Source organism: Stigmatopora argus, chromosome 14 (assembly GCF_051989625.1).
Source record: "Stigmatopora argus isolate UIUO_Sarg chromosome 14, RoL_Sarg_1.0, whole genome shotgun sequence".
Lineage (NCBI taxonomy): Eukaryota > Metazoa > Chordata > Actinopteri > Syngnathiformes > Syngnathidae > Stigmatopora > Stigmatopora argus.
Window position 1 is genome coordinate 15162739 of NC_135400.1, and position 20818 is coordinate 15183556.

General features: G+C 44.1%; 1 protein-coding gene and 1 long non-coding RNA gene across 2 annotated transcripts in view; one reads left to right on the forward strand and one right to left on the reverse strand.

Moving 5' to 3' along the window:
* Positions 1 to 8560, reverse strand: lfng (LFNG O-fucosylpeptide 3-beta-N-acetylglucosaminyltransferase). Its single transcript, XM_077618335.1, has 8 exons — positions 8056 to 8560; positions 3783 to 3831; positions 3610 to 3712; positions 3144 to 3297; positions 2985 to 3070; positions 2726 to 2891; positions 2572 to 2657; positions 1 to 1640 (listed from the first exon to the last, which is right to left on the reverse strand). Exons 1-8 carry the CDS (start codon positions 8449 to 8451, stop codon positions 1574 to 1576), a joined length of 1107 nt encoding a protein of 368 aa, XP_077474461.1. The 5' UTR covers positions 8452 to 8560; the 3' UTR covers positions 1 to 1573.
* Positions 8484 to 20818, forward strand: part of LOC144088103 (uncharacterized) — an 18922-nt gene continuing 6587 nt past the window's right edge. Inside the window, exons 1-5 of the long non-coding RNA XR_013304810.1 lie at positions 8484 to 8672; positions 9219 to 9354; positions 13624 to 13759; positions 17309 to 17434; positions 17502 to 17647. This is a non-coding gene — a long non-coding RNA (uncharacterized LOC144088103). The remainder of the gene's footprint in view (positions 8673 to 9218; positions 9355 to 13623; positions 13760 to 17308; positions 17435 to 17501; positions 17648 to 20818) is intronic.

Below are 20818 nucleotides of genomic sequence, written 5' to 3' on the forward strand. Positions count from 1 at the left end.
TTTCGCAGTGGTTATACTCGTTTATTTGGGACATTTCGGGCCCCAAAGCGTCTGGGGCCCGTGTTAGTTAAATAGTAGGATCAGGTCACAATCCCTGAGACGCCATTATTGGGACTGAACTGTTCCGACCCTCCAGATACTGGAGAATAAAAAAAGCAGTAGAACACAATTGGCAAGCGAAGAAAAAAAAAAGCCGACGTAAATCACCAGACATTCCAAAACATTCCCGTACACAACGGCCGATAACAAAGTCACAGTACACAATACTGCGGTCGTCATCGTGTACAGCGGAACCCAATATGGGTCGACTCCATGCCGAGACGCTGACGTTGAAAGAAAAGTTCTCGCCTCGCCGAACTCTGCAACCAGACGTTTTTTGAATAGACAACAATCGTGTTTTTCCATCTTGGCTTCGAGTTTTGCGAGGCCAGCTTCTGTCCAAAAGCAACAATCAGCTCATTTGAAATTCAGCTGTGCCATTTTCAAACAATTCAAAATGCTATTAAAAAAAAAAAAAAAAGTTACGAATGAATTAAAATAAGACAAAAACTCTTCCACTATTTTTTTTGCTTTGTGATGTCAAAGAGCATTTTCTATAAGTTTGATCAAAATGAATGGAAGAGTTTTTTGCGTTAGTTCCGACTCGAATCTGAATTCATTCCAGGACGTCATTTTAGGTTTGCATGGTTCTTTTTTAAAAAGAGACTCAAAAGTGCTTGGTCCCAATGAACTTCAGACGAGGTGGGTCGTAACGCCGATCGTAGAAAAGCACAACAAAATCTTCACGTGAGCGCGTTTTTCCGGAGTCATTCAAATGCTTTGAATCGTTTCCGCCAACTCTGTCAAGATGGTGGAACGCGGGGGTGTCCAAACTACGGCCCACGGGCCAACTGCCCGTTTTGTAGATGGAATTTTAAGGAAAATATCACTGAACCTGGCCCGCACAAGAAGCTTAAATTCAGCCTACATTCTCTTTCATTTTTAGCTAGCTGTTAAAACCTGACATGTTGAAATCAATGGAGGAAGCTTTAGCATTTTGCTATTTAGCTAATACATTTAGAAAAATAATTTCATGAATTGCTTGTGATTGACTTGAGATTTTTGCTGGCGATCGAACGATCCTTGCCAGATCTCCCAGTCAAAATAAATTGGGCATCAATTGCCGTCAATGTCAGCAAAGGACAGGTTTAAAAAAACATTCTAAAAACGTAATATTTTCTCAAATTATTATCAAAGTTTGGACACCCCTGCCGTAAAGCTTGCGTTAAAAGAGCGCGGAAATATGAAATACATTCTATGAGAATTGCAAAAAACACTTGCAAGCAACATTATACCAAAAGCTCAACCGATTGCTCGCAAAGCTTTAAAAAAACAAACAAAAAAAAGACAAGACATTAGCATTAAGCGGCGGGCCGCACAGCAGCCCGCTCGCCCCAAAATGGCCGCGTAGCAACCGCTGAAAGAACGCAGCGGCGACGCGGTCTGGACACTGACGAAAAATAACGCTGGTCCTCCTTTGCCTTTCAGATACCGAGGCGAGGCGGAGGACGAGGATGAGAGAGGAGCGGTCGCCCTACGAGGCAACCTGAGGGGTGCACCACGGGGTGTCGGGGTACAGAAGGCAGTGAACCGACTTGAATCTGTGAGAGGGACGCAAAGGAAAGCAAGGTTAGACGGGAAACGCATGCTTCAAAACATAAGTGCAGTGTGCACATACACAAGACTACCATTTTTTTCTGAGTATAGGTCAAATTTTTGGTGGGATTTTATTTTATCTGGGACTAGGATACATTGTCCAAATTGTCTTTTTGAGTTTCTGATTGGATTTTTTTTAAAAATAATTTAATTTAAATGCATAGTAGTAATAACAATAAAATAGAAAGCAACAAGCTATCTAGGAATGTGTTAACGTCACATGATAAGATCATAGTCGGTCCATATTTTAGAGATGTAAAAAACATTTAAAATTGTCTTATTCAATCTCTGAATTGCTTTACATTTTTTTTTAATCACAGTAACACTTTAAATTATTTTTAGGGGGTGTTAATTTGGAAACAAAAGTGGAAAATTGTCTTAGATTTTTAAAATCACAGTAACATTTTAAATTATTTTTGGGTTTTTTAAATTTGGAAACAAAAATGGACATGTATAGTAGTAATAGCAATAAAATGGAAAAATTTAAATTCTCTTCAATCTCTGAATTGTCTTACATTTTTAAAATCTGAGTAACAGCAATAAAATGGAAAGCAAAAAGCTACTGGGAATTTGTTACCATCACAGGATAAAATCATAGTCGGTCTTAAGTTTAAAAAAATCTCTTCAACTTCTGAATTGTCTTACATTTTTAAAATAACAGTAACACTTATTATTTTGGGGGTTTTAATTTGGAAAACTGACGTGATCCTGCCCTCCGACCTCAAGTTCAAAAAAGTCATCACTTCTCAGTCAGTGTGAATAAAAATTTATAATAATTTATGACATACAACAGGCTGAACCAATCCAACCCAAAAAATGTGCGACCTATACTCCACAAAATCCGATACTTTCAAGTGAAAATCTTTGGTCCCTCACCTGGATGGATCCTCCTCCACGGAGAAAGCTCCTTTCAAATTGATGATATTGCTCTTATTTTCAAACATCCCATAGCTGAGAGTGATCTAAAGAAGAAGAAAAAAATGAGCCAGTGAGCCAAATGATGAACCACCGCATTTGTTTTCATCCTCACCTGCTTGTGTATCTCAGCTCTGGAAACCTGTTGCAGGTTCTCCAAGTGCGAGTGGAACAGGTTACTGCGAATGAGCGGGACCCCCAACACCGACTCGATGATGTAGCCCACCGCGCAGTCGTCGGGTAGACGGATCTTCTCTGCCGTGTTCATAAAATGACCGCCGCTGGGAAAAAAAAAAACAAGACACCAAGGTATGATGCATTTATTTTTAATTTTATTTTTTAAGAGCTGAAATCAATTGCGGTTTTTCCCTTACCTGGCCCACGGGCTCATTTTGAGTGCCAGACCACGACTCACGCAAAAGCCCGCCCCTCCGGTAGCGAACCAGAAGTTGACTGGTTTCTTTAAATTAAAAAAAAAGTTAGATTACGCAAGATTACGCCCAATTTTTAATGGCGAATGGGTGTCAACGCACCAGTTTATTGTCCCCCAGCCTCTCGGTGGCCTCGATGGGCCGATCCAAACTGGGTTTCCCGATGTAAACGTCCTGGGTGTGCTGGTACTGCGACAGTTGCTTGAGCAGAGCCCGGACGTTCACGTAGTTGTCGTCGTCCACGTGACAGAACCACCTGAGCGCCGAATAAAAACACCAATCTTGAAAAGCCCCAACTACCCATTTTTACGCAGGCAGCAGCAAAACGCGCCTTTATCAAATCAAATCATCAAATCAAAAGCTTTTATTGTCATCATACACAGCTGCGTATAACGAAATTACGTGGTGCTACTCCACAAAGTACGTTTTCCCAGTAAAAAACATAAGAAATATAAAAATATAAAGGTAAATTCTAAAATATTGCACAATCTAAGATATTGCACATTGTTATTGCACTTTTACAATTTCCATCAAGTTTTTTTTTGGAACAATATCCAATAATACTCACTTCTTTCCCGACTCGATGAACCGGTCATATTCCACCGCCATCTTGCACGACAGGGCTTGTCGGCTGTGAGCGGCCGAGCAGTTGGTGTTGATGGCGTGAATCCCTGCGGTCGCACGTCAATTAGCGTCACTCACGGATTGTCTTTTAATCAGAATATCTTAAATGGAACTCACCCATTTTTCCTTTGAGCTCCTCGTCCTCGCCGTCGGTGAAAACGTACGTCTGCGGACAAAGAAAAAAACAAAAATGAGAATGACGCTCTTGCCACATTTGCTTTATGACAAACGCAGTGATTAGCCTCATTCAGAGGGGCTTTTATGCTAAGCGGGAAAACACGTTTCAGGAGTTAAATAGCCTTCCTGCTTCCATAAAGGCCTTTTGTGTCATGTCTGGTCTCTCCATGGCAACCAAACGAAGCATCCCAGATGGAGAAATACAAAAGCCGCGAGGCAGATTGTCCAAGTGCCTCAAACTTGGTAAACTTCCCCGTTCACGCGTAAAAGGAACGGTTGAGGGGCGGCAGGTGCTGGTTAACAGTCGGCCCGTTTTGCCCACAGGTGTGGCGCCGACACCTGCCGAGCGGCGCGCCTTTGCTTGCCGGCGCGTGCCTCGACGCGTCGTTTTTTACGGGGCGCGCGACGAGGGAGAGGAGGGGAAAATTTGGACTTTAAACTTTGGAAATTGTCATTTGCAAGCCTAAAAGTCGACTTTAGTAAGTTTGAATTCCAAATGGAATCGACTCCGGCACCCCTTTGTGAGAATTGATGGCTTGGGAGATGAGAAAATTCAATGACTAATGGAATTTTTGGGATATAAAACCAACCCGAATATAAGCCGCGCCCAGCAAATTTGACCAGAAAATGTCATTAGTTCATATATAAGACGCACCGGACTATTTAACCGCAGGGGTCTACATTGCTCAGCTCACCCGCCTGTAAAAATGAAATACAAGCCGCTGTGACTGACTTTTGCGTTGGCGCGCGCTCGCCCAAACCAAAACAGTCTCGTAAATGTAGGATTCAAACGACGGCAACGTGCCACTATTGTTTAGTTTTTTTTACTGAAGATGTCTGCAGCGTACACGTGGTCTTGATCTCCATGTCGTCTTAACAAATAAGTTGATCCAAATAGCATTCCGAGCCACTATCCGGGCCTCCCTTCTGCCCGGCGCCGTTTGCGCAGCCAAATCGCTCAAACGACGCCACCACGAGACTTTGTTTGCTCAATCCCAGCTGACGGCAGGTGGCCGGGAAAGCGAGGGAGTAGCGCTCCCGGGCGTTGATTAGTAAATCAAAAACTATGCGTCCATTCACTCCCCGGTTACGTCAACGCCCCCCCCATAACCCCCCCACTCGTGAATAGAACAATGCCGTTGGTTCTCAGGCTGGGTAAAAGTCCGCTGGGTAAATCCTCAACACGTTTGCCTGGATTTGCATACAGCTGCCAGAGTTAACTCCGCGAGAACTAACCTCCCCCCATCAGAACCGCCGCGCCCCCCTCCCTCTTTGTTTCCAAACTGACACGGAGACGCACAGTTACTTTCACTACATGCAAAACAAGTGTGTGTGTGTGTGAAGTAGAGATAAAGTGGAATGGGGAGGGGGTCTTCTACTTGTAACCACAGGAAGAAGGCTCCGCTCGAAACCCCCCCGAACGCGCATGGTGCCTGCATGGCTGCCTCCAGCTCCACAGGAAGGAAATGCACCAGTGGGCACCCTTCCCTCTATTCACTAGCACACTCCCCCGTGGACCCCGACCCGATTGTGCAACTTTACACAAGCGGCGTTTGGATGAACAAAAAAAAAGGAAAAAAACCATCACTTTCCCTTTTTTTCCATGTCCACCCATTTCCTTTTTCTAGCACCCATTGTTACATTATGATGGCCTTATTATTGTTGAACATTGTGATAATGTTGTTGTTTTTTAACAGGCGGGGAACCCATTTTTCAGAAAGAAAATAAGGATGATTTATGGCAAGAAAATGTGCAGTTGGTGTCGTTGAGCAGCGTCTTTGGGTAAGAGTTGTTTTTATTATTAATTATTTTTTAATGTGTATTTTGTATATTTTTTAGCCAGTCAGATTATCATGAGGTTTATCTATTTTTAATAGGATTTTTCAACAATAGTTATATTTAAAGGGTTTAAATTTAAATGTATTTGTCAAGGATGACAAAATCAGTAACATTTGAAACTAAAAAATATATTCGTCACAAGGCTTTTGAAAATAAAATAATTTTTCATCTTGAAAAATAAGTTTTAAATAATTTTAAAACGCTTTTGGAAAATAAAATAATTTTTCATATATAAAAATAAATTTTAAATAATTTTAAAACGCTTTTGGAAAATAAAATAATTTTTCATATTGAAAAATAATTTTTTAATAATTTTAAAACGCTTTTGGAATGAATGATTTAGGCTTATTTTTATGGTATAAAATGGCCATAAAAATGCATCGCTTGCAGCTATTAAAGAGAAAAAAAAGAAGGCGTGTCAAAAGGCCTGTAATGGCTGACGTCATCCCACCGTGGGGCAAAAACAGAACTAAACAGCGGCGGGCATGAAAGAGGCGCAGATGCCATTGTGACGCCACAGATGTTCATCAGCTGAGCGTGAGAATGAGCGCCGACCATATGCGGGCGCTGGGAACCGGGAGCATCGTATGGCGGCCGCCGCTGGGTTTGGGGGGCTGGGGGGGGTATTGCGTCCTTTGTTCGGCGGCTCCTGACCACCTGGCGCCCTCCCCACTGGGAACTCCCCCCTTGCATTGTGGCTTGGGCCATTCGCCAGCTGCCTTCCAAGACATCTTTGACTCTTGTCACTAGAGACGATTCCGCCCAGGCGCTCATTACCGTCAATTAGGTGACATCGTACTACGTATGCGCGACTACTGGCAATGGGAAATCTGGAAAGACGAGCAAATTAAAAAAAGGGATGTGGATCCGCCAATTGTCACGATTAGCATTATTAGCAAAAACGATTCAGTTGTGCAACACCAAATCAGGTGGCGAACAAATGACATAAAGAATAATACTATAGATAATAAATTAATAAAGTAAAGTCCAATACGATGAAATGAACTTTCTTGATTGGCATTTTCTTGACTTTTATGCTCCCTTTGTTCTTTGTTTCTAACTATATGGTCCAAAACCTACTATATATGCTTCCCCCCCTGCAAAATAGTATTATTTTGTTGTTCGCAGCCTTTATCTATCACTGTTCCTGACGGTTAAAAAAATCAATTTTAATTGTATAGGCTAGCATTGGTTGCTCATGCTAATTGATGTTTCAGAGCTCGATGGCCATAGACGTCCAATCCAATTTGACTGGGGGTCTAGTAGCAGCGATGACTTTATCCCTATCATAAATCAACACATTAAAAAAACATTTTTTTACCCGATCAATGAGTCCTCAATATAGAGCTACTATTGAAAACATGAATAACCCCCTTGTTCTTTAGATTTGCACAATGATTGGTTGCAATGATTTGCATTGAATGCATTTTCCCTCCCTGTCGGGTGGGTCGTTAAATTTGAACTATGGGGGTTCCGTTGAGGACACTTGGATGCGACACCCCAGTCTGCAGGATGAAATCACTTTGAGCATATTTTCTTGGCACGCCGGCCTCCAATTGCACCCCCTCCTCATCCTCTTAAAGACGAAACCCCCGTCTCGACGCCGTCAAAGCTTGACCCAGACGCGGACTCTCCGGCGTTCCCATGCAAAAAGAGAGAAGGAGCCGCTGGGAAAGCTTTTCTTCGGGGATCCCCCCCGTCCACCCGTCCCAAAGAGACAAGCTTTGTTCCCGCCAGGACCGCCAAAGAGGGGGGATGAGGCGCCTGGAGATCCGGCCGGCGCTTGCTCGCCGCTGAGTCATCTATTGCACCGGGTTCAGGCATTCGTAAGGGGACCCCCCCCCCCAAAAAAAATAGGCATAATAGAGAGAATGGTAGCGGAGGGGGGGCATAGGGGGTGTCCACTTGCTTGAAAGCATTTCCTTCGTTCTCAGGAACATCACTCAGAGGAGGGTAAAAAGTGACAATGCAGGGGAGGGGGCTACTTTTCTGTCACTTATGGGGTGATTTTTAATTTTATTTTTTCATGTTGATTTATTTATTTTAACTTGCCCTGTTCAGCTGCTTAGACCTGGAATGGGAATTTGAGAGTCTTTATAGACTTAAGTTTTTTTTTATGTGTCACATGGGAATGTACAGACTTTAATAGTGTGAGCCAAAGGTTCACAAAAAAAATCTATAACATCTGCAGCTTTATGTTAAGTTTTTTATAGATGCATTATTATCCCTTTAATGACCATCGACACCCGTAACATCACATTCATTTGAACTGGGATGAGTTGGACATCTATCGCCGTCAATGGCAGCCGTTGTTTAAGTGTCAATAAGGCAAAAATGTGGTAGGTTATTAATTGAAATGGAAATTGATATTTACCTGCTGCATGCTTCTCGAAATCCACGTGTCCAGGAGCAAGTTGAGTCTGGACTGGTGGAACTTCTTGGTGGTCTTCACCGCGATGAACAGGTCCTCTTGCCGGATGTCCTCGGCCGGGGGAGCGGCGGGGTCGCCGGCCGAACCGGGGGAACCGGCGGCAGCGGCGGGCTTCTCCGACGCCTCCCTGCGGCCGCGACTCAGCTTGCCAAAGTATGCCGAGAATCCCTTCCCTCCGCCGCTGCCCGCCGCGGCCGGCGCCGCGGGGGCGTCCTCCGGACGGATGCTCTCGGCGGCTCCGCGATGCCGGACGGCCACCAGCAACGTCAGGAGGCAGACGACCGCCGCCGCCGCGCCCACGTAAGCCGCGCTCTTCTTTGCATTGTTCTTCAACATCATTGCCTGCGCCGGATTTCCCACGCAAAGTCCATATGGGATCTTCTTTGAAATTTCAGATGGAAAAGAGGCAAGGACGTCCCACACCTCGCATCGCTATCCAGCGACTGGCGGCGACGTCACGGCTGGACCTTTTATAAGGGTCTCCCCCTCCTTGCCACTCCCCCTGGGAGGTCCTTGAATGCGGCTGTTCGGAGGTCCTTGAATGCAACACGTTAACACTGGTAGGAGGGAGTTTATTATAGAAAGTAGCTCAGCTAAATCGTTTTTATTTACTTAATGAGGTTACAGAACTTGTGTGCTTGTTTAGAAGTAAAAATATTATTTTAAAAGTACTGGTTGATGGTATAACTGTTTACTTTTTCTTTGACAATTTAAGAAGTGGTAGTTATTACAAAACAACTCAAATTGGTGCCAACAACTGAATGCCCCTTAGTTATATGCAAATTGGATTTTTCTTTTAAACTATAACAACTGGTAGTTTTGGCTGAACACCACCTGCTCATAAATCGTTATTGGAAGATCATAAAGTTGGAAGATAAGACATTTTATTGTCATTGCCGTTAAACGAGCTTTTTAGCGTAGTCGCCAAAAAGAAAGCAATTTTAAATAACCAATGCAATATAATTAGAAATAAATTCAGGGCTCTTGTTTTTCCACTTTTTGTAGCTTGAAATATTACACGGCAATAACAACCACTCTTAGAGGTTTAATTGTATTTGTATTCATACTTTTTTGACTTTTTAATATCTATTTTCCATTCCTGGCAGAAACTTGATCAAGCTTTGAAGCAAGCGCGAGCAGTTGGCCATTCTTGCACATGTTTGTTATTGTTCAAACGGCGGCTTTGACCAGTGAGCGCCACCTGGTGCCGGGACGCTGACCAACGCTCAGAAGTCTCGCTCGGTAAGACGCTACGGCCCCTTTTTGGAATTGCATCTTTTCCGTGGCAGGTGTTGTTTGTCGGGACATAAAACTTGGAAGCCGTCTTTGTCCTCCTGACCAGCTGCTTTGTCCTCATTGGCGTAGGCGGAGGCATCCATAAGGGACCTCCAGAAAACCAAGCGCTGGGGGCCGTCTTTGTAACCTTCCTTCATTCTCCTCGTGTCCAAAGGCCTCTTTGTGTGGCCCTTGTTCGGCGTCACGTTGGAAAAACAAAATGGCGACTGGCTTCCTTGTGTCGTTAGCGAGAAATGCCGCCGTCGGGGAGGGGGGGTCTCGGAGGTCTACATCGGATGTTGAAATTGAAGCCCCGTTATTTGTGTAATTCCTGTTTTGACAAAGCTGATTGCGGCCGATAGCCTTTGACAAGGCAAACAATCACGGCAGCTTCTCTGCTCTCTGATCATCTCGACAATGTGGCCGGCAGGCTTTTAGAATGGCGCCGTTGTTTGGAAGGGCGCTGTTGTTTGGAAGAGCGCTTTAGGTACACGCACAAGCTTTTCAAAGACAAAATCAAGCCCTGTTTGCCTAGTACGTGGTTTACTTCTGAGGTTCAAGGTTCCAATAAGTGTGCATGGGTTCTTTCAAGACTCTAAATTCTGGCTGGGTTTAAGTCGCGGGATAATCTTTTAGCGTTTACATAGTGCTTTTTCATTTGCCATTTTTTGGGACGGATCGTAACGATCACCTCCTCGCCGTCACCAATTAGCTGGGGGGTGGGCAAAGGGTTTGTAGAAGCAACGGGGGTTGGGCAAGAGAAGCACCTGACGGCAATCCACTGATTGCACTTGTAGGACACTAGTATTGTGGAAAGCTTTGCTCTTTATGAAAACCTACATTTTGTGGAATAGTTTGAAATGAAAGCTTAGTTTGATGGGATGCTATGCCTTTACATCAAATCAAAAGCCTTTAGTGTCATCATACACCGCTGCATATAATGAAATGGGTAAAATATCATTCAACAAAGGTGCTCTTAAATGAGTCAAAATGGTCAAAAGTCTGCATTTTGATGGCCAACGTTTACAATAGGTCCAGAAAAAGACTTGGACTGGCTTGGAGAGTCTGCAACAGGGGTCCTCGAGGGCCGCTGTGGGTTGGGCCAGCATTTTTTTTTCGAAACATCCAGCACAGACTCGGACTCAGTTGAAGCAACGGGGGTTGGGTTGCAAGAAGCACCTGACGGCAATCCACTGATTGCACTTGTAGGACACTAGTATTGTGGAAAGCTTTGCTCTTTATGAAAACCTACATTTTGTGGAATAGTTTGAAATGAAAGCTTAGTTTTATGGGATTCTATGCCTTTACATCAAATGAAAAGCCTTTAGTGTCATCATACACCGCTGCATATAATGAAATGGGTAAAATATCATTCAACAAAGGTGCTCTTAAATGAGTCAAAATGGTCAAAAGTCTGCATTTTGATGGCCAACGTTTACAATAGGTCCAGAAAAAGACTTGGACTGGCTTGGAGAGTCTGCAACAGGGGTCCTCGAGGGCCGCTGTGGGTTGGGCCAGCATTTTGTTCCGAAACATCCAGCACAGACTCGGTCGGACTCAGTTGAAGCAACGGGGGTTGGGCTGCAAGAAGCACCTGACGCTGATCCACTGATTGCACTTGTAGGACACTAGTATTGTGGAAAGCTTTGCTCTTTATGAAAACCTACATTTTGTGGAATAGTTTGAAATGAAAGCTTAGTTTTATGGGATGCTATGCCTTTACATCAAATGAAAAGCCTTTAGTGTCATCATACACCGCTGCATATAATGAAATGGGTGAAATATCATTCAGCAAAGGTGCTCTTAAATGAGTCAAAATGGTCAAAAGTCTGCATTTTGATGGCCAACGTTTACAATAGGTCCAGAAAAAGACTTGGACTGGCTTGGAGAGTCTGCAACAGGGGTCCTCGAGGGCCGCTGTGGGTTGGGCCAGCATTTTTTTTTTCGAAACATCCAGCACAGACTCGGTCGGACTCAGTTGAAGCAACGGGGGTTGGGCTGCAAGAAGCACCTGACGCCAATCCACTGATTGCACTTGTAGGACACTAGTATTGTGGAAAGCTTGCTCTTTAGGAAAACCTACATTTTCTGGAATAGTTTGAAATGAAAGCTTAGTTTTATGGGATGCAATACCTTTACATCAAATGAAAAGCCTTTAGTGTCATCATCATACCTGTCAACCTCTGCCGATAACTGCCCTTATAAATGATTATGATTCCCCTTACAAACCCCAAAAAAACCTTACAAACACCGTACGACTCGTACGGTATTTGTAAGGTTTTTGGGGAATCATAATCATTTATAAGGGCAGTTATCGGCATAGGTTGACAGGTATGGAAAAAGGAAGGACCAGTAAAAAAAATAAAAATAGGTGGCCAAGATTTTGACTTTAAAGTTTCTGTTAAGGATTGCTTTTGTTTTTTTGTTTTTTACCCATGTGATTCCCCAATGAGGTCATCTGTGCTTTCCCCGCCCCTTTATGAGCCAGGTGTTTGAGTGGCTCGTTAAGCCAGGCCTGTCTATTTGAACCTGGTGTGTTTGTCACTCTTTTCACGGATCGTGTCGTCTTGGTATGTCATGCTCATATCCATGTCCTGTAATCCGCATTTGTTATTTTGTGACAATCTTGCCATGTTTATTAAAGTTTTTGTTAGTCCTCCCCCTTCCCTGTAATTGGGTTCCACTATGCCCCACTATGTTTCTGACTTTAAAGTCAAAATACTTTAGAATTGTAACTTTAAAGTCTAAATTTGGGACACCTTACTTTTTTTCTTTAGTGGCCCCTAATCCTATTCCGTGCAAAAGTGCCTGTGGCTGTGATTTGTTTAGTTTTTGTTGGCATGTATATGTCCAATACATTGAAACTGGGAGAACCTGAAACCCTTGGGAGCTGCAAAAGGTCTTTTTTTTTTTTTTTTAATTCTTCCATTGGCTGTCAGGATAGGCAAGTTTAAATATTCTGTCCATACTGTCAGTAGATGCAGAATTTTCCCTCTGAGGTGAACACACGTGTAGACACTTTCCCTTTAAATCCATTCCCCTCTGATGCCACTGTATATCCCACAGAGATCAATGGCAGATGGCGCCACAATTTCAGGCTCCTCATTCATCTGCGATATACCACATCTGTTGCCATTTACCAACCAGAGATGAATTGCGCGCTTCTTCAATTTCACAGTCTACCAGATTTCCCCTCCACTTTTTTTCTTTTCTTTTTTTTTACAACTCCGATGGATCTATGTTGGTGTTTTGCGAACGGCGCTCTGTTGCGAGTGGCTGCACGGCGGGGGGGGCGGGGGTGATATACGGCGACGGGGACCAAATGAGGGCGGCGGGCGGCTCCGATGAAAAGCAGATGTGCCTGCGGGGTCACTTCAATGACTTTATTACCTTGCCAGGACAGTGAGGGGCAATCACGTAAAAGGGCCCTCGGACACCAAGCGGCTAATCTGTTGGACATGCGAGCCCACTGATTGTTTGTAAACCAGGGGTGTCAAACATAGGGCGCATGGGCCGAAGGTTGACCTCAATGGCAGTCAGAGTTAACAATGAAGTTACCACCAAATTGAAAGTACCCCCAAAATCAATAGGAAGTAACCTTTAAGGCTAAAATCTCCTTAGGCAGTGGATACTGAAGAGGGAAATCATCCAAAATGTACAATAAGGGACCCTAAATGCCTCAAAGCCAATAGAAGTCAGTGATTAAAAATTGAAACGTATCCAAAAATAAGTCATAAATCTTAATTTTTCAATCGATTTGAATAATAAATGCATAAATTGTGCATATTAGAGTTAGTTGGGGTCCAAGATGGCGGCGCGCATGGGTGCAGTGGCTCTTTGCTCTCCAGTTTGGTGTTTTGTTTTCTCAGTCTTATCGTTATTGATTTGATTTTGATATTTTGCCATGAGAGGTTTAAGTTTTGTTTTCATTTTTAAATCTCACGGGGCTGCACCACGTTTGGGTTTAGGTTTGATTTATTCAATAAGGGACAGCACATACTAATGCACATATTCATCTTAATGAACATATGTTAAATTGTAGCTTTAAGTTTATTAGCTACATTAATCTTTGAGGAATCAGTGATGCAGCCCAGACTCTTTTCAATTTTGAAACAGATGATTTAAACGGATATAAAAAGTACGCACCCTTTTTCCAATGCCACATTTTTTTAATGTACTCAGATCATGCGCGAGTTTACTTAATGAAACGTCTTGATTTCTATTCCCTCTGTACAGATCCTCCCGCGTCCCAGATGATCCGACCTGGTTCCCGTTGAGGGAACCCCGGCCTCCCCCAACCGCGACTCTCGTCACCAGGATTAATCGATGCCGCTGGCCGAATCTCCGACGGAGCGGCGGTTTATCCCACGTGGTAAGTCCAGCTGGGTTTATCCTCCCATATTAAGTGGATTAGCAAAAAAGCCATTGTTCTAATGGCTCACAGAATATGGATTTAGAATGTTATACGTTTTTTTTTACTACGTATAATTGCAAAAGACGATGATAAATCCTCTAATTGTCCCGCCGATTCCACGACTGACCTCGGTCGGGATCAGCCGGGCTCACGTTAGTAGCCGTGGGAAAGCGGAACGGTGACTCCGCCGACTGACTTTTCCGCTTTCCCGTGGGACGCTCCGACTAAGGGATTTAGCCACGCCGCGGGGACAAAAGTAACGGGACACCTGCGGGAAGTGAAAGGGGAGAATATCGCGGCCCCGCCGCGCTAGCCTCGGATGCTAACTCGCCCCAAAATGTATTTGACGGACTGGTATTTTTTTGGAATTCGGTCACGAGAGCCAGCTTAATTCCCCAACATTGAGCGGCCCCTCAAGATGGCCGCCGCGGCCTTTTCCCACAACCTCCGGGCACCTCGGAGGAAGTCGCCCAAGCGTGACGGTGCGCTTTGATTAGAAGGCAAAATGTCCCAGGTTGTCCCGGAGAGTGCGGCATTAGCGAAAGCACATGCTCTCCTTTCAGGCCAGAACAATGGCCGCCATTGTGAGCAAGCCCACAAGTGTCTGTTTGGATTTAAAGTAGGGGGCTCAGCGGTGGGCTCGGAGACAATGACCGGGGTGGGGCGCGCGTGAGCCTGGCCGGGGGGGGGGGGGGGGGGGGGGGGGGAGCGGGGCGCACGAGGCCGGGGACGTTTACGAGATAAGTGGAGGGTCGGGACGGAACGGGATGCTGGAACGGGAACTATAATATATTGTGAGAGGTTAAGCCATCCTGCAGCTTGATCCTAATTTTGATTGATGTAACAGGCTTGATTTGGGCTCACGCAGATGTCATCATAAGCGCTTAAATGGATCCCCGGATTTTTGCACATAATAGCATTATAGTTCATTCCATGGAACCACATTTTGCCAGAATTCCCACTGTACTGACACTCCTTTTGTATTTTGAACTCCTATTGGTCGGTCCATCAGCACATTGCACATTGAAGAGCCTGAGAGCATTCTTAGTTTTTTGGAAAAATCCCGGCCTTTGATTACATTGTCGGTTTCCACTATGCAAAGGCGAGCCGTTGCAAAAATGATTTTCCATGGCACAATTTGTATAGATATGGATCTGTGGGATTTTAGTTCATTGATTGATTGATTTTTGTTAGTACTCTTTGTCACTCAGTTCTCATTATAGTGAGACATTCACCCCAGCAAACAGCAAAGGTTCACCGAGTGTGCGCAGTGTAGAGATTTGTGGAGGAGGCCGTCAAGCCGTCATACCGTCATGCCGTCATTCCGTCAGGCCGCTCTATAAACAGCAGTGAGCCATCTTTATATAGGACATTGTTTTGTCTGTTCTCTTTCCATCCCCGCTCTGCGCGCCCCACCATAAACATCCTCTTCAGCAGTGGTGTCAAACGTACGGCCCGCTAGGGGGTCCCATCCAAATCCGCGGGGGTGTTCTGCCTGACTTTGTAGCTCATTCGTACTTTACACCGAATGAAATGCTCTTATTTATTTATTTTTTCGGCATGGTGCTGTGACGAACAGTGATAAATATACCCCTTTTTTTTAAAATCACGAGGTTGCGACTCAGGTTTAAAAAAAAAAAAAAAAAAACTTTTCAAGAGGCTGTTTAAGGGTCCTGAAGAATGAGGTGTCCCGGACTAATGGCTTCCCCCATTTTCCCATTATGCTGATGGGCCTTTCCCATTGGAATGAAGGGCTATCTGTCAGGGGGGCCCCTTTAGAGACCCCTTTTTGGGCACCATGAAAGCATCTGGAAGATCCAATCAGCCTCACACGGAGACATCAAATGTGTGAAACGCCCCCCCCCCCCCCCCCCCCCTGCCGATAGCCGTTAAAGTTCAAACATAACCAACAGAATAACCGTAATGAGCAAAAGAATGACGCAACGCCTTTGAATATTTTCCTGTTTACGTTTTTCCTTTTAAACTTGAGGCCACTTTCTTTAAATGCAGGCGACCAAATAAGTTCCTTGAAGACTTTACAACTCATTTACAAATGAAATTGACTCTGCTTGTACAAATCAAGGCTTTTTTTCCCCCTCAAAAGTCTCGCGTCTACTCTTACAGAAGTAAAACTTTTTTTGAGATTATTTCAAATGGTGTACGCATAACAACTTTTGTACAGGATTTTTTTAAATTATGTTTTTTTGTAAAACCGATCTGGTTTTACCCATTTCGGCTCTAATCCGGATCGTCTCGGTCACTGGTAGCAGACAAAAACGTCATTGTCGACTGCTAATATTATTTAAGCATGATATGGGCACGCGCATTCCCCTTTCACTATATAAATATAGCGCGTCAGCAAGCAATGTACCCAGACAGTAAAGCTGTCAGCTTCTACAGAATCTTGAATTTAGTGCAAACTGATTGAGCACCCCGTCCACTTGAGAGAAAATTTTAGACTTAAGTGCGCTCTATGTGAGTAAATGTGTGTCGTGTTGCATTTGTACATTTTTTTATCGCATAAGGGAAATTGCAATCATCAATAAGGGGAGATTGACAGGTTATGAATCTCGCTTATTTGATGTACTATAGAATCCGCCTCTATGAACGAAGAAGCTAGATTTAACTTCCCGGGTTGGGATGAGAAAGATCAGGAGAATTTTCGATCTGTTTGTGCCTCGGCGTTGAGGAGGTTTCCTGGAGATGTCGGAGTCAGGTCATGGAAGGTGACCCGGGAAGTCCAGGGCTTTTCCGTCAATACTGCAGAGACAAAGAGGAGTCGGGGAGGATGGTCGACCCTTTTCCGCCGTATGTTATTTTCATACGTAGGCCTACCTGTTTTGTTTTATCGTCACTGATGAGGCTTCCATGTTTGTGTCGGCCGGTGAGCTAGCGTGCAGGAGTTTGATCTCAGCGCCTTCAGAGGTCATTTTTCTCCAACGCTAACATTCGACTATATTAGAACGTTAGGTCCACGTTAGGAACAGCATCGCAATTCTACCACATTTAGCAACACTAATAGTTTGCTGCGATACCCTTTTCTATGCTAACTGTTGACCAAAAGAGGAAGATTCAAATTTGTTTGGGGGAAATTTTTCATCCTTGTGTAGATTTTTGGAAAGAAATCAAGATGTTACAAATGAAAATCTCTTTAGATTGACCTCCTTTGTTGTTGTTGTTGTTGTTGTTTTGGTTCTTTAGTCATCCTGCTCAATCTGTGTTATATATTTTCTTTGATATTTGTATCAATTTGACTGATTTTTAAACCTGATGCACAGTAGACTTCTTTTTTTCAAAGATTTGGGCTTACAATTAGGACACTTAATGACATCTGTCACAAGCGTGAATACATATTCATGACAAGCGCAATGTCATGATTATGGTCATCTTGCCAGACTATCGACGGATGTATGACCACAAAACTATGTCACATCAACATATTACTTTTACCTGAAAATATTTTTCTTAAAGCCTTCCCATTAATGAATCTCACTTTGTATTTCCAAGGAATGTCCCCCATGGATTGCAGAGACCGCATCGACCCTTAAGATGCATATCTCATCACGACTGATCAAGTTGGAGAGTTTTTCCACATTCACAACCACTCCAAAAATCCCTGGCATCTTGACCCAGGTTTGCGACCCGCCTAACGTCGTACAAAGCACCCGTCGGCGCCTCTGACCTGCCGCCATTTTGGCAGCGCTTCTTTGTTGTCGATCCTCGGAGGAATGGACAATGGAGCTTTCGCAAACAAAAGGAGAGACTAAGAGCTATTGTACGCTCGACTGAACCGCCTGCTTTTGGATCCGTCAAATGGACACGTCCCCCCAGGCATCTTCAATGGAGGTATGTTGTGTTCAATTCAAGATATCTCATCCCTATATATGTATCTCTTAAATTATCAAAATCTGCGTACAAATTAAGACTTTGATATAGCATTCCTGTCAACCTCAGGCAATTGCTCCACTTATTAATGATTCCAATTCCCCTTATTAAGTGATTAAAAAAGCGCACAAATGCAACGACTCACATAGGCGTTCTTAAAAGTCTAAGATTTTTTCCCAAAATTCAAGATTCTGTAGATGTCGAGACGATCCGGATTAGAGCCGAAATGGGTAAAACCAGATCGCCTTTACAAAAAAAACGTACTTAAAAAAATCCTGTACAAAAGTTGTTTAACGGCGTACACGATTTGAAATGATTAAAAAAAACCGTATAAAATATGGGAAAAACTTATAAGTTGATAGTAATGTAGTGTATTCCCTTCTGCTGCAGCAATATGAGGACTAAAACTCCTGCCATATTTGTAGTCCTGTACTTCCGGGGTGGTCTTTTAAAATTTTTGTTGTTGCTATTTGCATTCGTGCTTCAGGCAACTTGTGTTTGCATTGTGGGTAATTGGATTTTGTGTTGTGGCCCCTGGGCTTCTTGTTGTTTTGGAATTTGCATTTATGTTGTGGCGATTTGAATTCGTGCTTTGGCTAATTTGCATTTGTCCTTCTATTCGTTTGCAAAGCGTTTGGAACTTACTGACTCATTGGGTGTCATTATCTGAACTAATGCAAAAATCACCCTTTTGTTTGTATAAAAGACATTCCTTTACGTTTCAAACAGGTTTTACATAGCGGTATTTCCCGTTAGGCTCATGAAATTATGAGGTGAATCTAATGCGTTCTCGCGTGACCAAACAGGCTCTTACTAAAGGGCGGCGGGCGGCTTGGTGATGCAGCCTGTCGTCATGGCGACCTGCCGGCTCCATGTCGATGCCCCCTTTTGCCGTGACCCCTTCCCACGGTGGCGGCACACTTTCCCCCCAGGGTGGTTTTGCACACAACATCTGCCCCGTCTGCCAGCCCCCCGCTCCTCGAGACTATGAGCCCCTGATTCGCTCACAAGAGCTTTGCGGGTCTCCGCAAGCACCTGCTGGGAGGGTCAGAGGTCAGGCTTCCAACTTAGGATCATTTTCCAACTTATTTGGAACTCATTTTATGCCACAAAATAGTCAACTTTATTCACCGCAAATGATGACATTTAGTTCAAAAATGTAGACAGTGGTGTTTTTTCCGCCACACAGTTTTCGAGGGGTCTTTTCCCGCCTCGTGGTGGTCATGCTCAGACGGCGTGGGGGTGGGAGTTTCCCGTTCTAAAGGAATCGCAGCGACTTTGGTCAATCTGGCGCGGCATTCCACAATAGCGGTCTCACAATGGGACTCTCTGGCTGTCTTTTCTGCGGCGGCAGATGGCTTTGCCCCGGGGCCATCCACGCCAAGCCCCAATTGTTTGGGCTCCACACATCAAGCAAAGGGATCTTGGCTGCTAATGCTACTGCGCTAACGTTGCATTTCACCTTTTATCCTTCATTGGGAAAGAAAGAAAATGCAGCTAAATGTATAGGTGAAGCTATTTGTGTGGTATTCGTGCAGGGTTAGCGGTTACGTGTGGCTACTTTTGTATGCTAGTAATTTAATCAGTTAGGTACAAATAGTGTCCTGGGATGGGAAGAGATTGAAAGACAATCTTTGGATGTTCTTGTTTGTAGTAGTACATTGTGTTAGTTTTTGTCAATTTAACTACCGCATTCAATTACTGTACTGAAATGGACAGATTGCACTATTCCGACGTATCGCCTGATAAAAACAACAAGTCTCCACTACTGTTTTCCATCGACTCACACTCCATCTGCCAGATTTCCTGACTTAGGTTGTTGTCGTAAACTACCAAGAGCCATACAAGATCGTATTGTTTAATCTGGGGCGTAAAAATTCGTTATAGTGGGACTTTTGAGTTATAACGTCTGAACAATTTATTGGAAATGGCTTGCTGCAGCTTGACTTTCTGAGAAGAGCGTGTGGACTGGCTCCAAGGTCAAGATCTTTTCAGTGTGTTGGCGTTGACTGGAATAATAGGAGGACAAATAGTGACTATGAAGCGAGCCAGGCAACTTTGACCTCCAGCTGCACGGCTTCCTGGGTGGGACCGGTCGCCGCTTCCCAAAACTCTCACGTTATCTCTTTGTCCCTCTCTCTGAGAACATCTTCAATTATGGCCTCAAGTGTCATTTTTTTCCACCCGTTTCGAAGAAGTCTGAGGCCGGGCGCCGTTGTTATTGTTGTTGTCATTGTGTCCCGGCTACTGGACATATGAAATATGCCATAAATGGAAAATATATTATCGACAAGCAAAAAAATAACAGCCGCATTGTTTACATCTGTCTAAATGAAGACGTGTTGTAGCGTCTGTGACCAAAATAGAAGCGTGACAGTAACACGAGGACTTTGCAGACGATCGGGGCTTGGACAGAGAGGCCAGCCGGCGTGCAACGTGATGCTGCCACAGGAAGCGCGTGCAGCCGTGTCAGCACAGGAAGTTGACTCCGCTCTCCTGTTTACGTGGCCGAACGGCTGGTTAAATCGGCTAAATTTTCCTACTTTGATTGAGCTCATTGAGAGACTTTTTAAGTTGCTATCTCCGCCTAGCGTTTTAGCTGAGAAGTGCTACGTAATCCAGGCTAAACTCAAGCTTCTTGTGCATGCCATCTTCAGTTATATTTGAAAAGTAAAAACATGTTGTTGTTTTTTTGGTTGGAAAACCCCCTTTTTTCCCCCCACTAACGGCTTCACCATTATGTCCAGCTTCAAAAGATTGTTATCTGGCCTTCAGATAAGATGAACTCGTATGACTTGCTATAAGAATTTATGATTTGTTTTTTCTTCTTTCTGGAATGTTCGGGAATGGCCGTTATCTCCTTGTTTGACACGGACGTGATCGTTTGGCTTGCAATGGCACACTAAGGGTTACCCGTAAGCACCCCTGGAGTCCACCGGGGTTAGGTCAGGGGTCATTTTTGGGCGCCATTTGGAAGGGCGGGGTTAAGTTGTGGTGGCGAGTTTGTGCATTTGTGGTCAGCGAGTGGTGAGACTTGAAAGGCCTTAAAGTGACAGTGATTAGATTTGTTCCTTTCCATTTCATCTCTTTGTTCTTTGTGGCAAAACAGGAAGACGGTCCTTTTTGTCCATC

Excerpts from the sequence above, each read along its gene's own strand:
- lfng (XM_077618335.1), bottom strand. The coding sequence starts at position 8,451 with ATGATGTTGAAGAACAATGCAAAGAAGAGCGCGGCTTACGTGGGCGCG. Across the intron at positions 3,713-3,782 it reads GGAGCTCAAAGGAAAAATGG|GGATTCACGCCATCAACACC; the intron begins GTGAGTTCCATT and ends GTGCGACCGCAG. Across the intron at positions 2,658-2,725 it reads GAGCTGAGATACACAAGCAG|ATCACTCTCAGCTATGGGAT; the intron begins GTGAGGATGAAA and ends CTTCTTCTTTAG.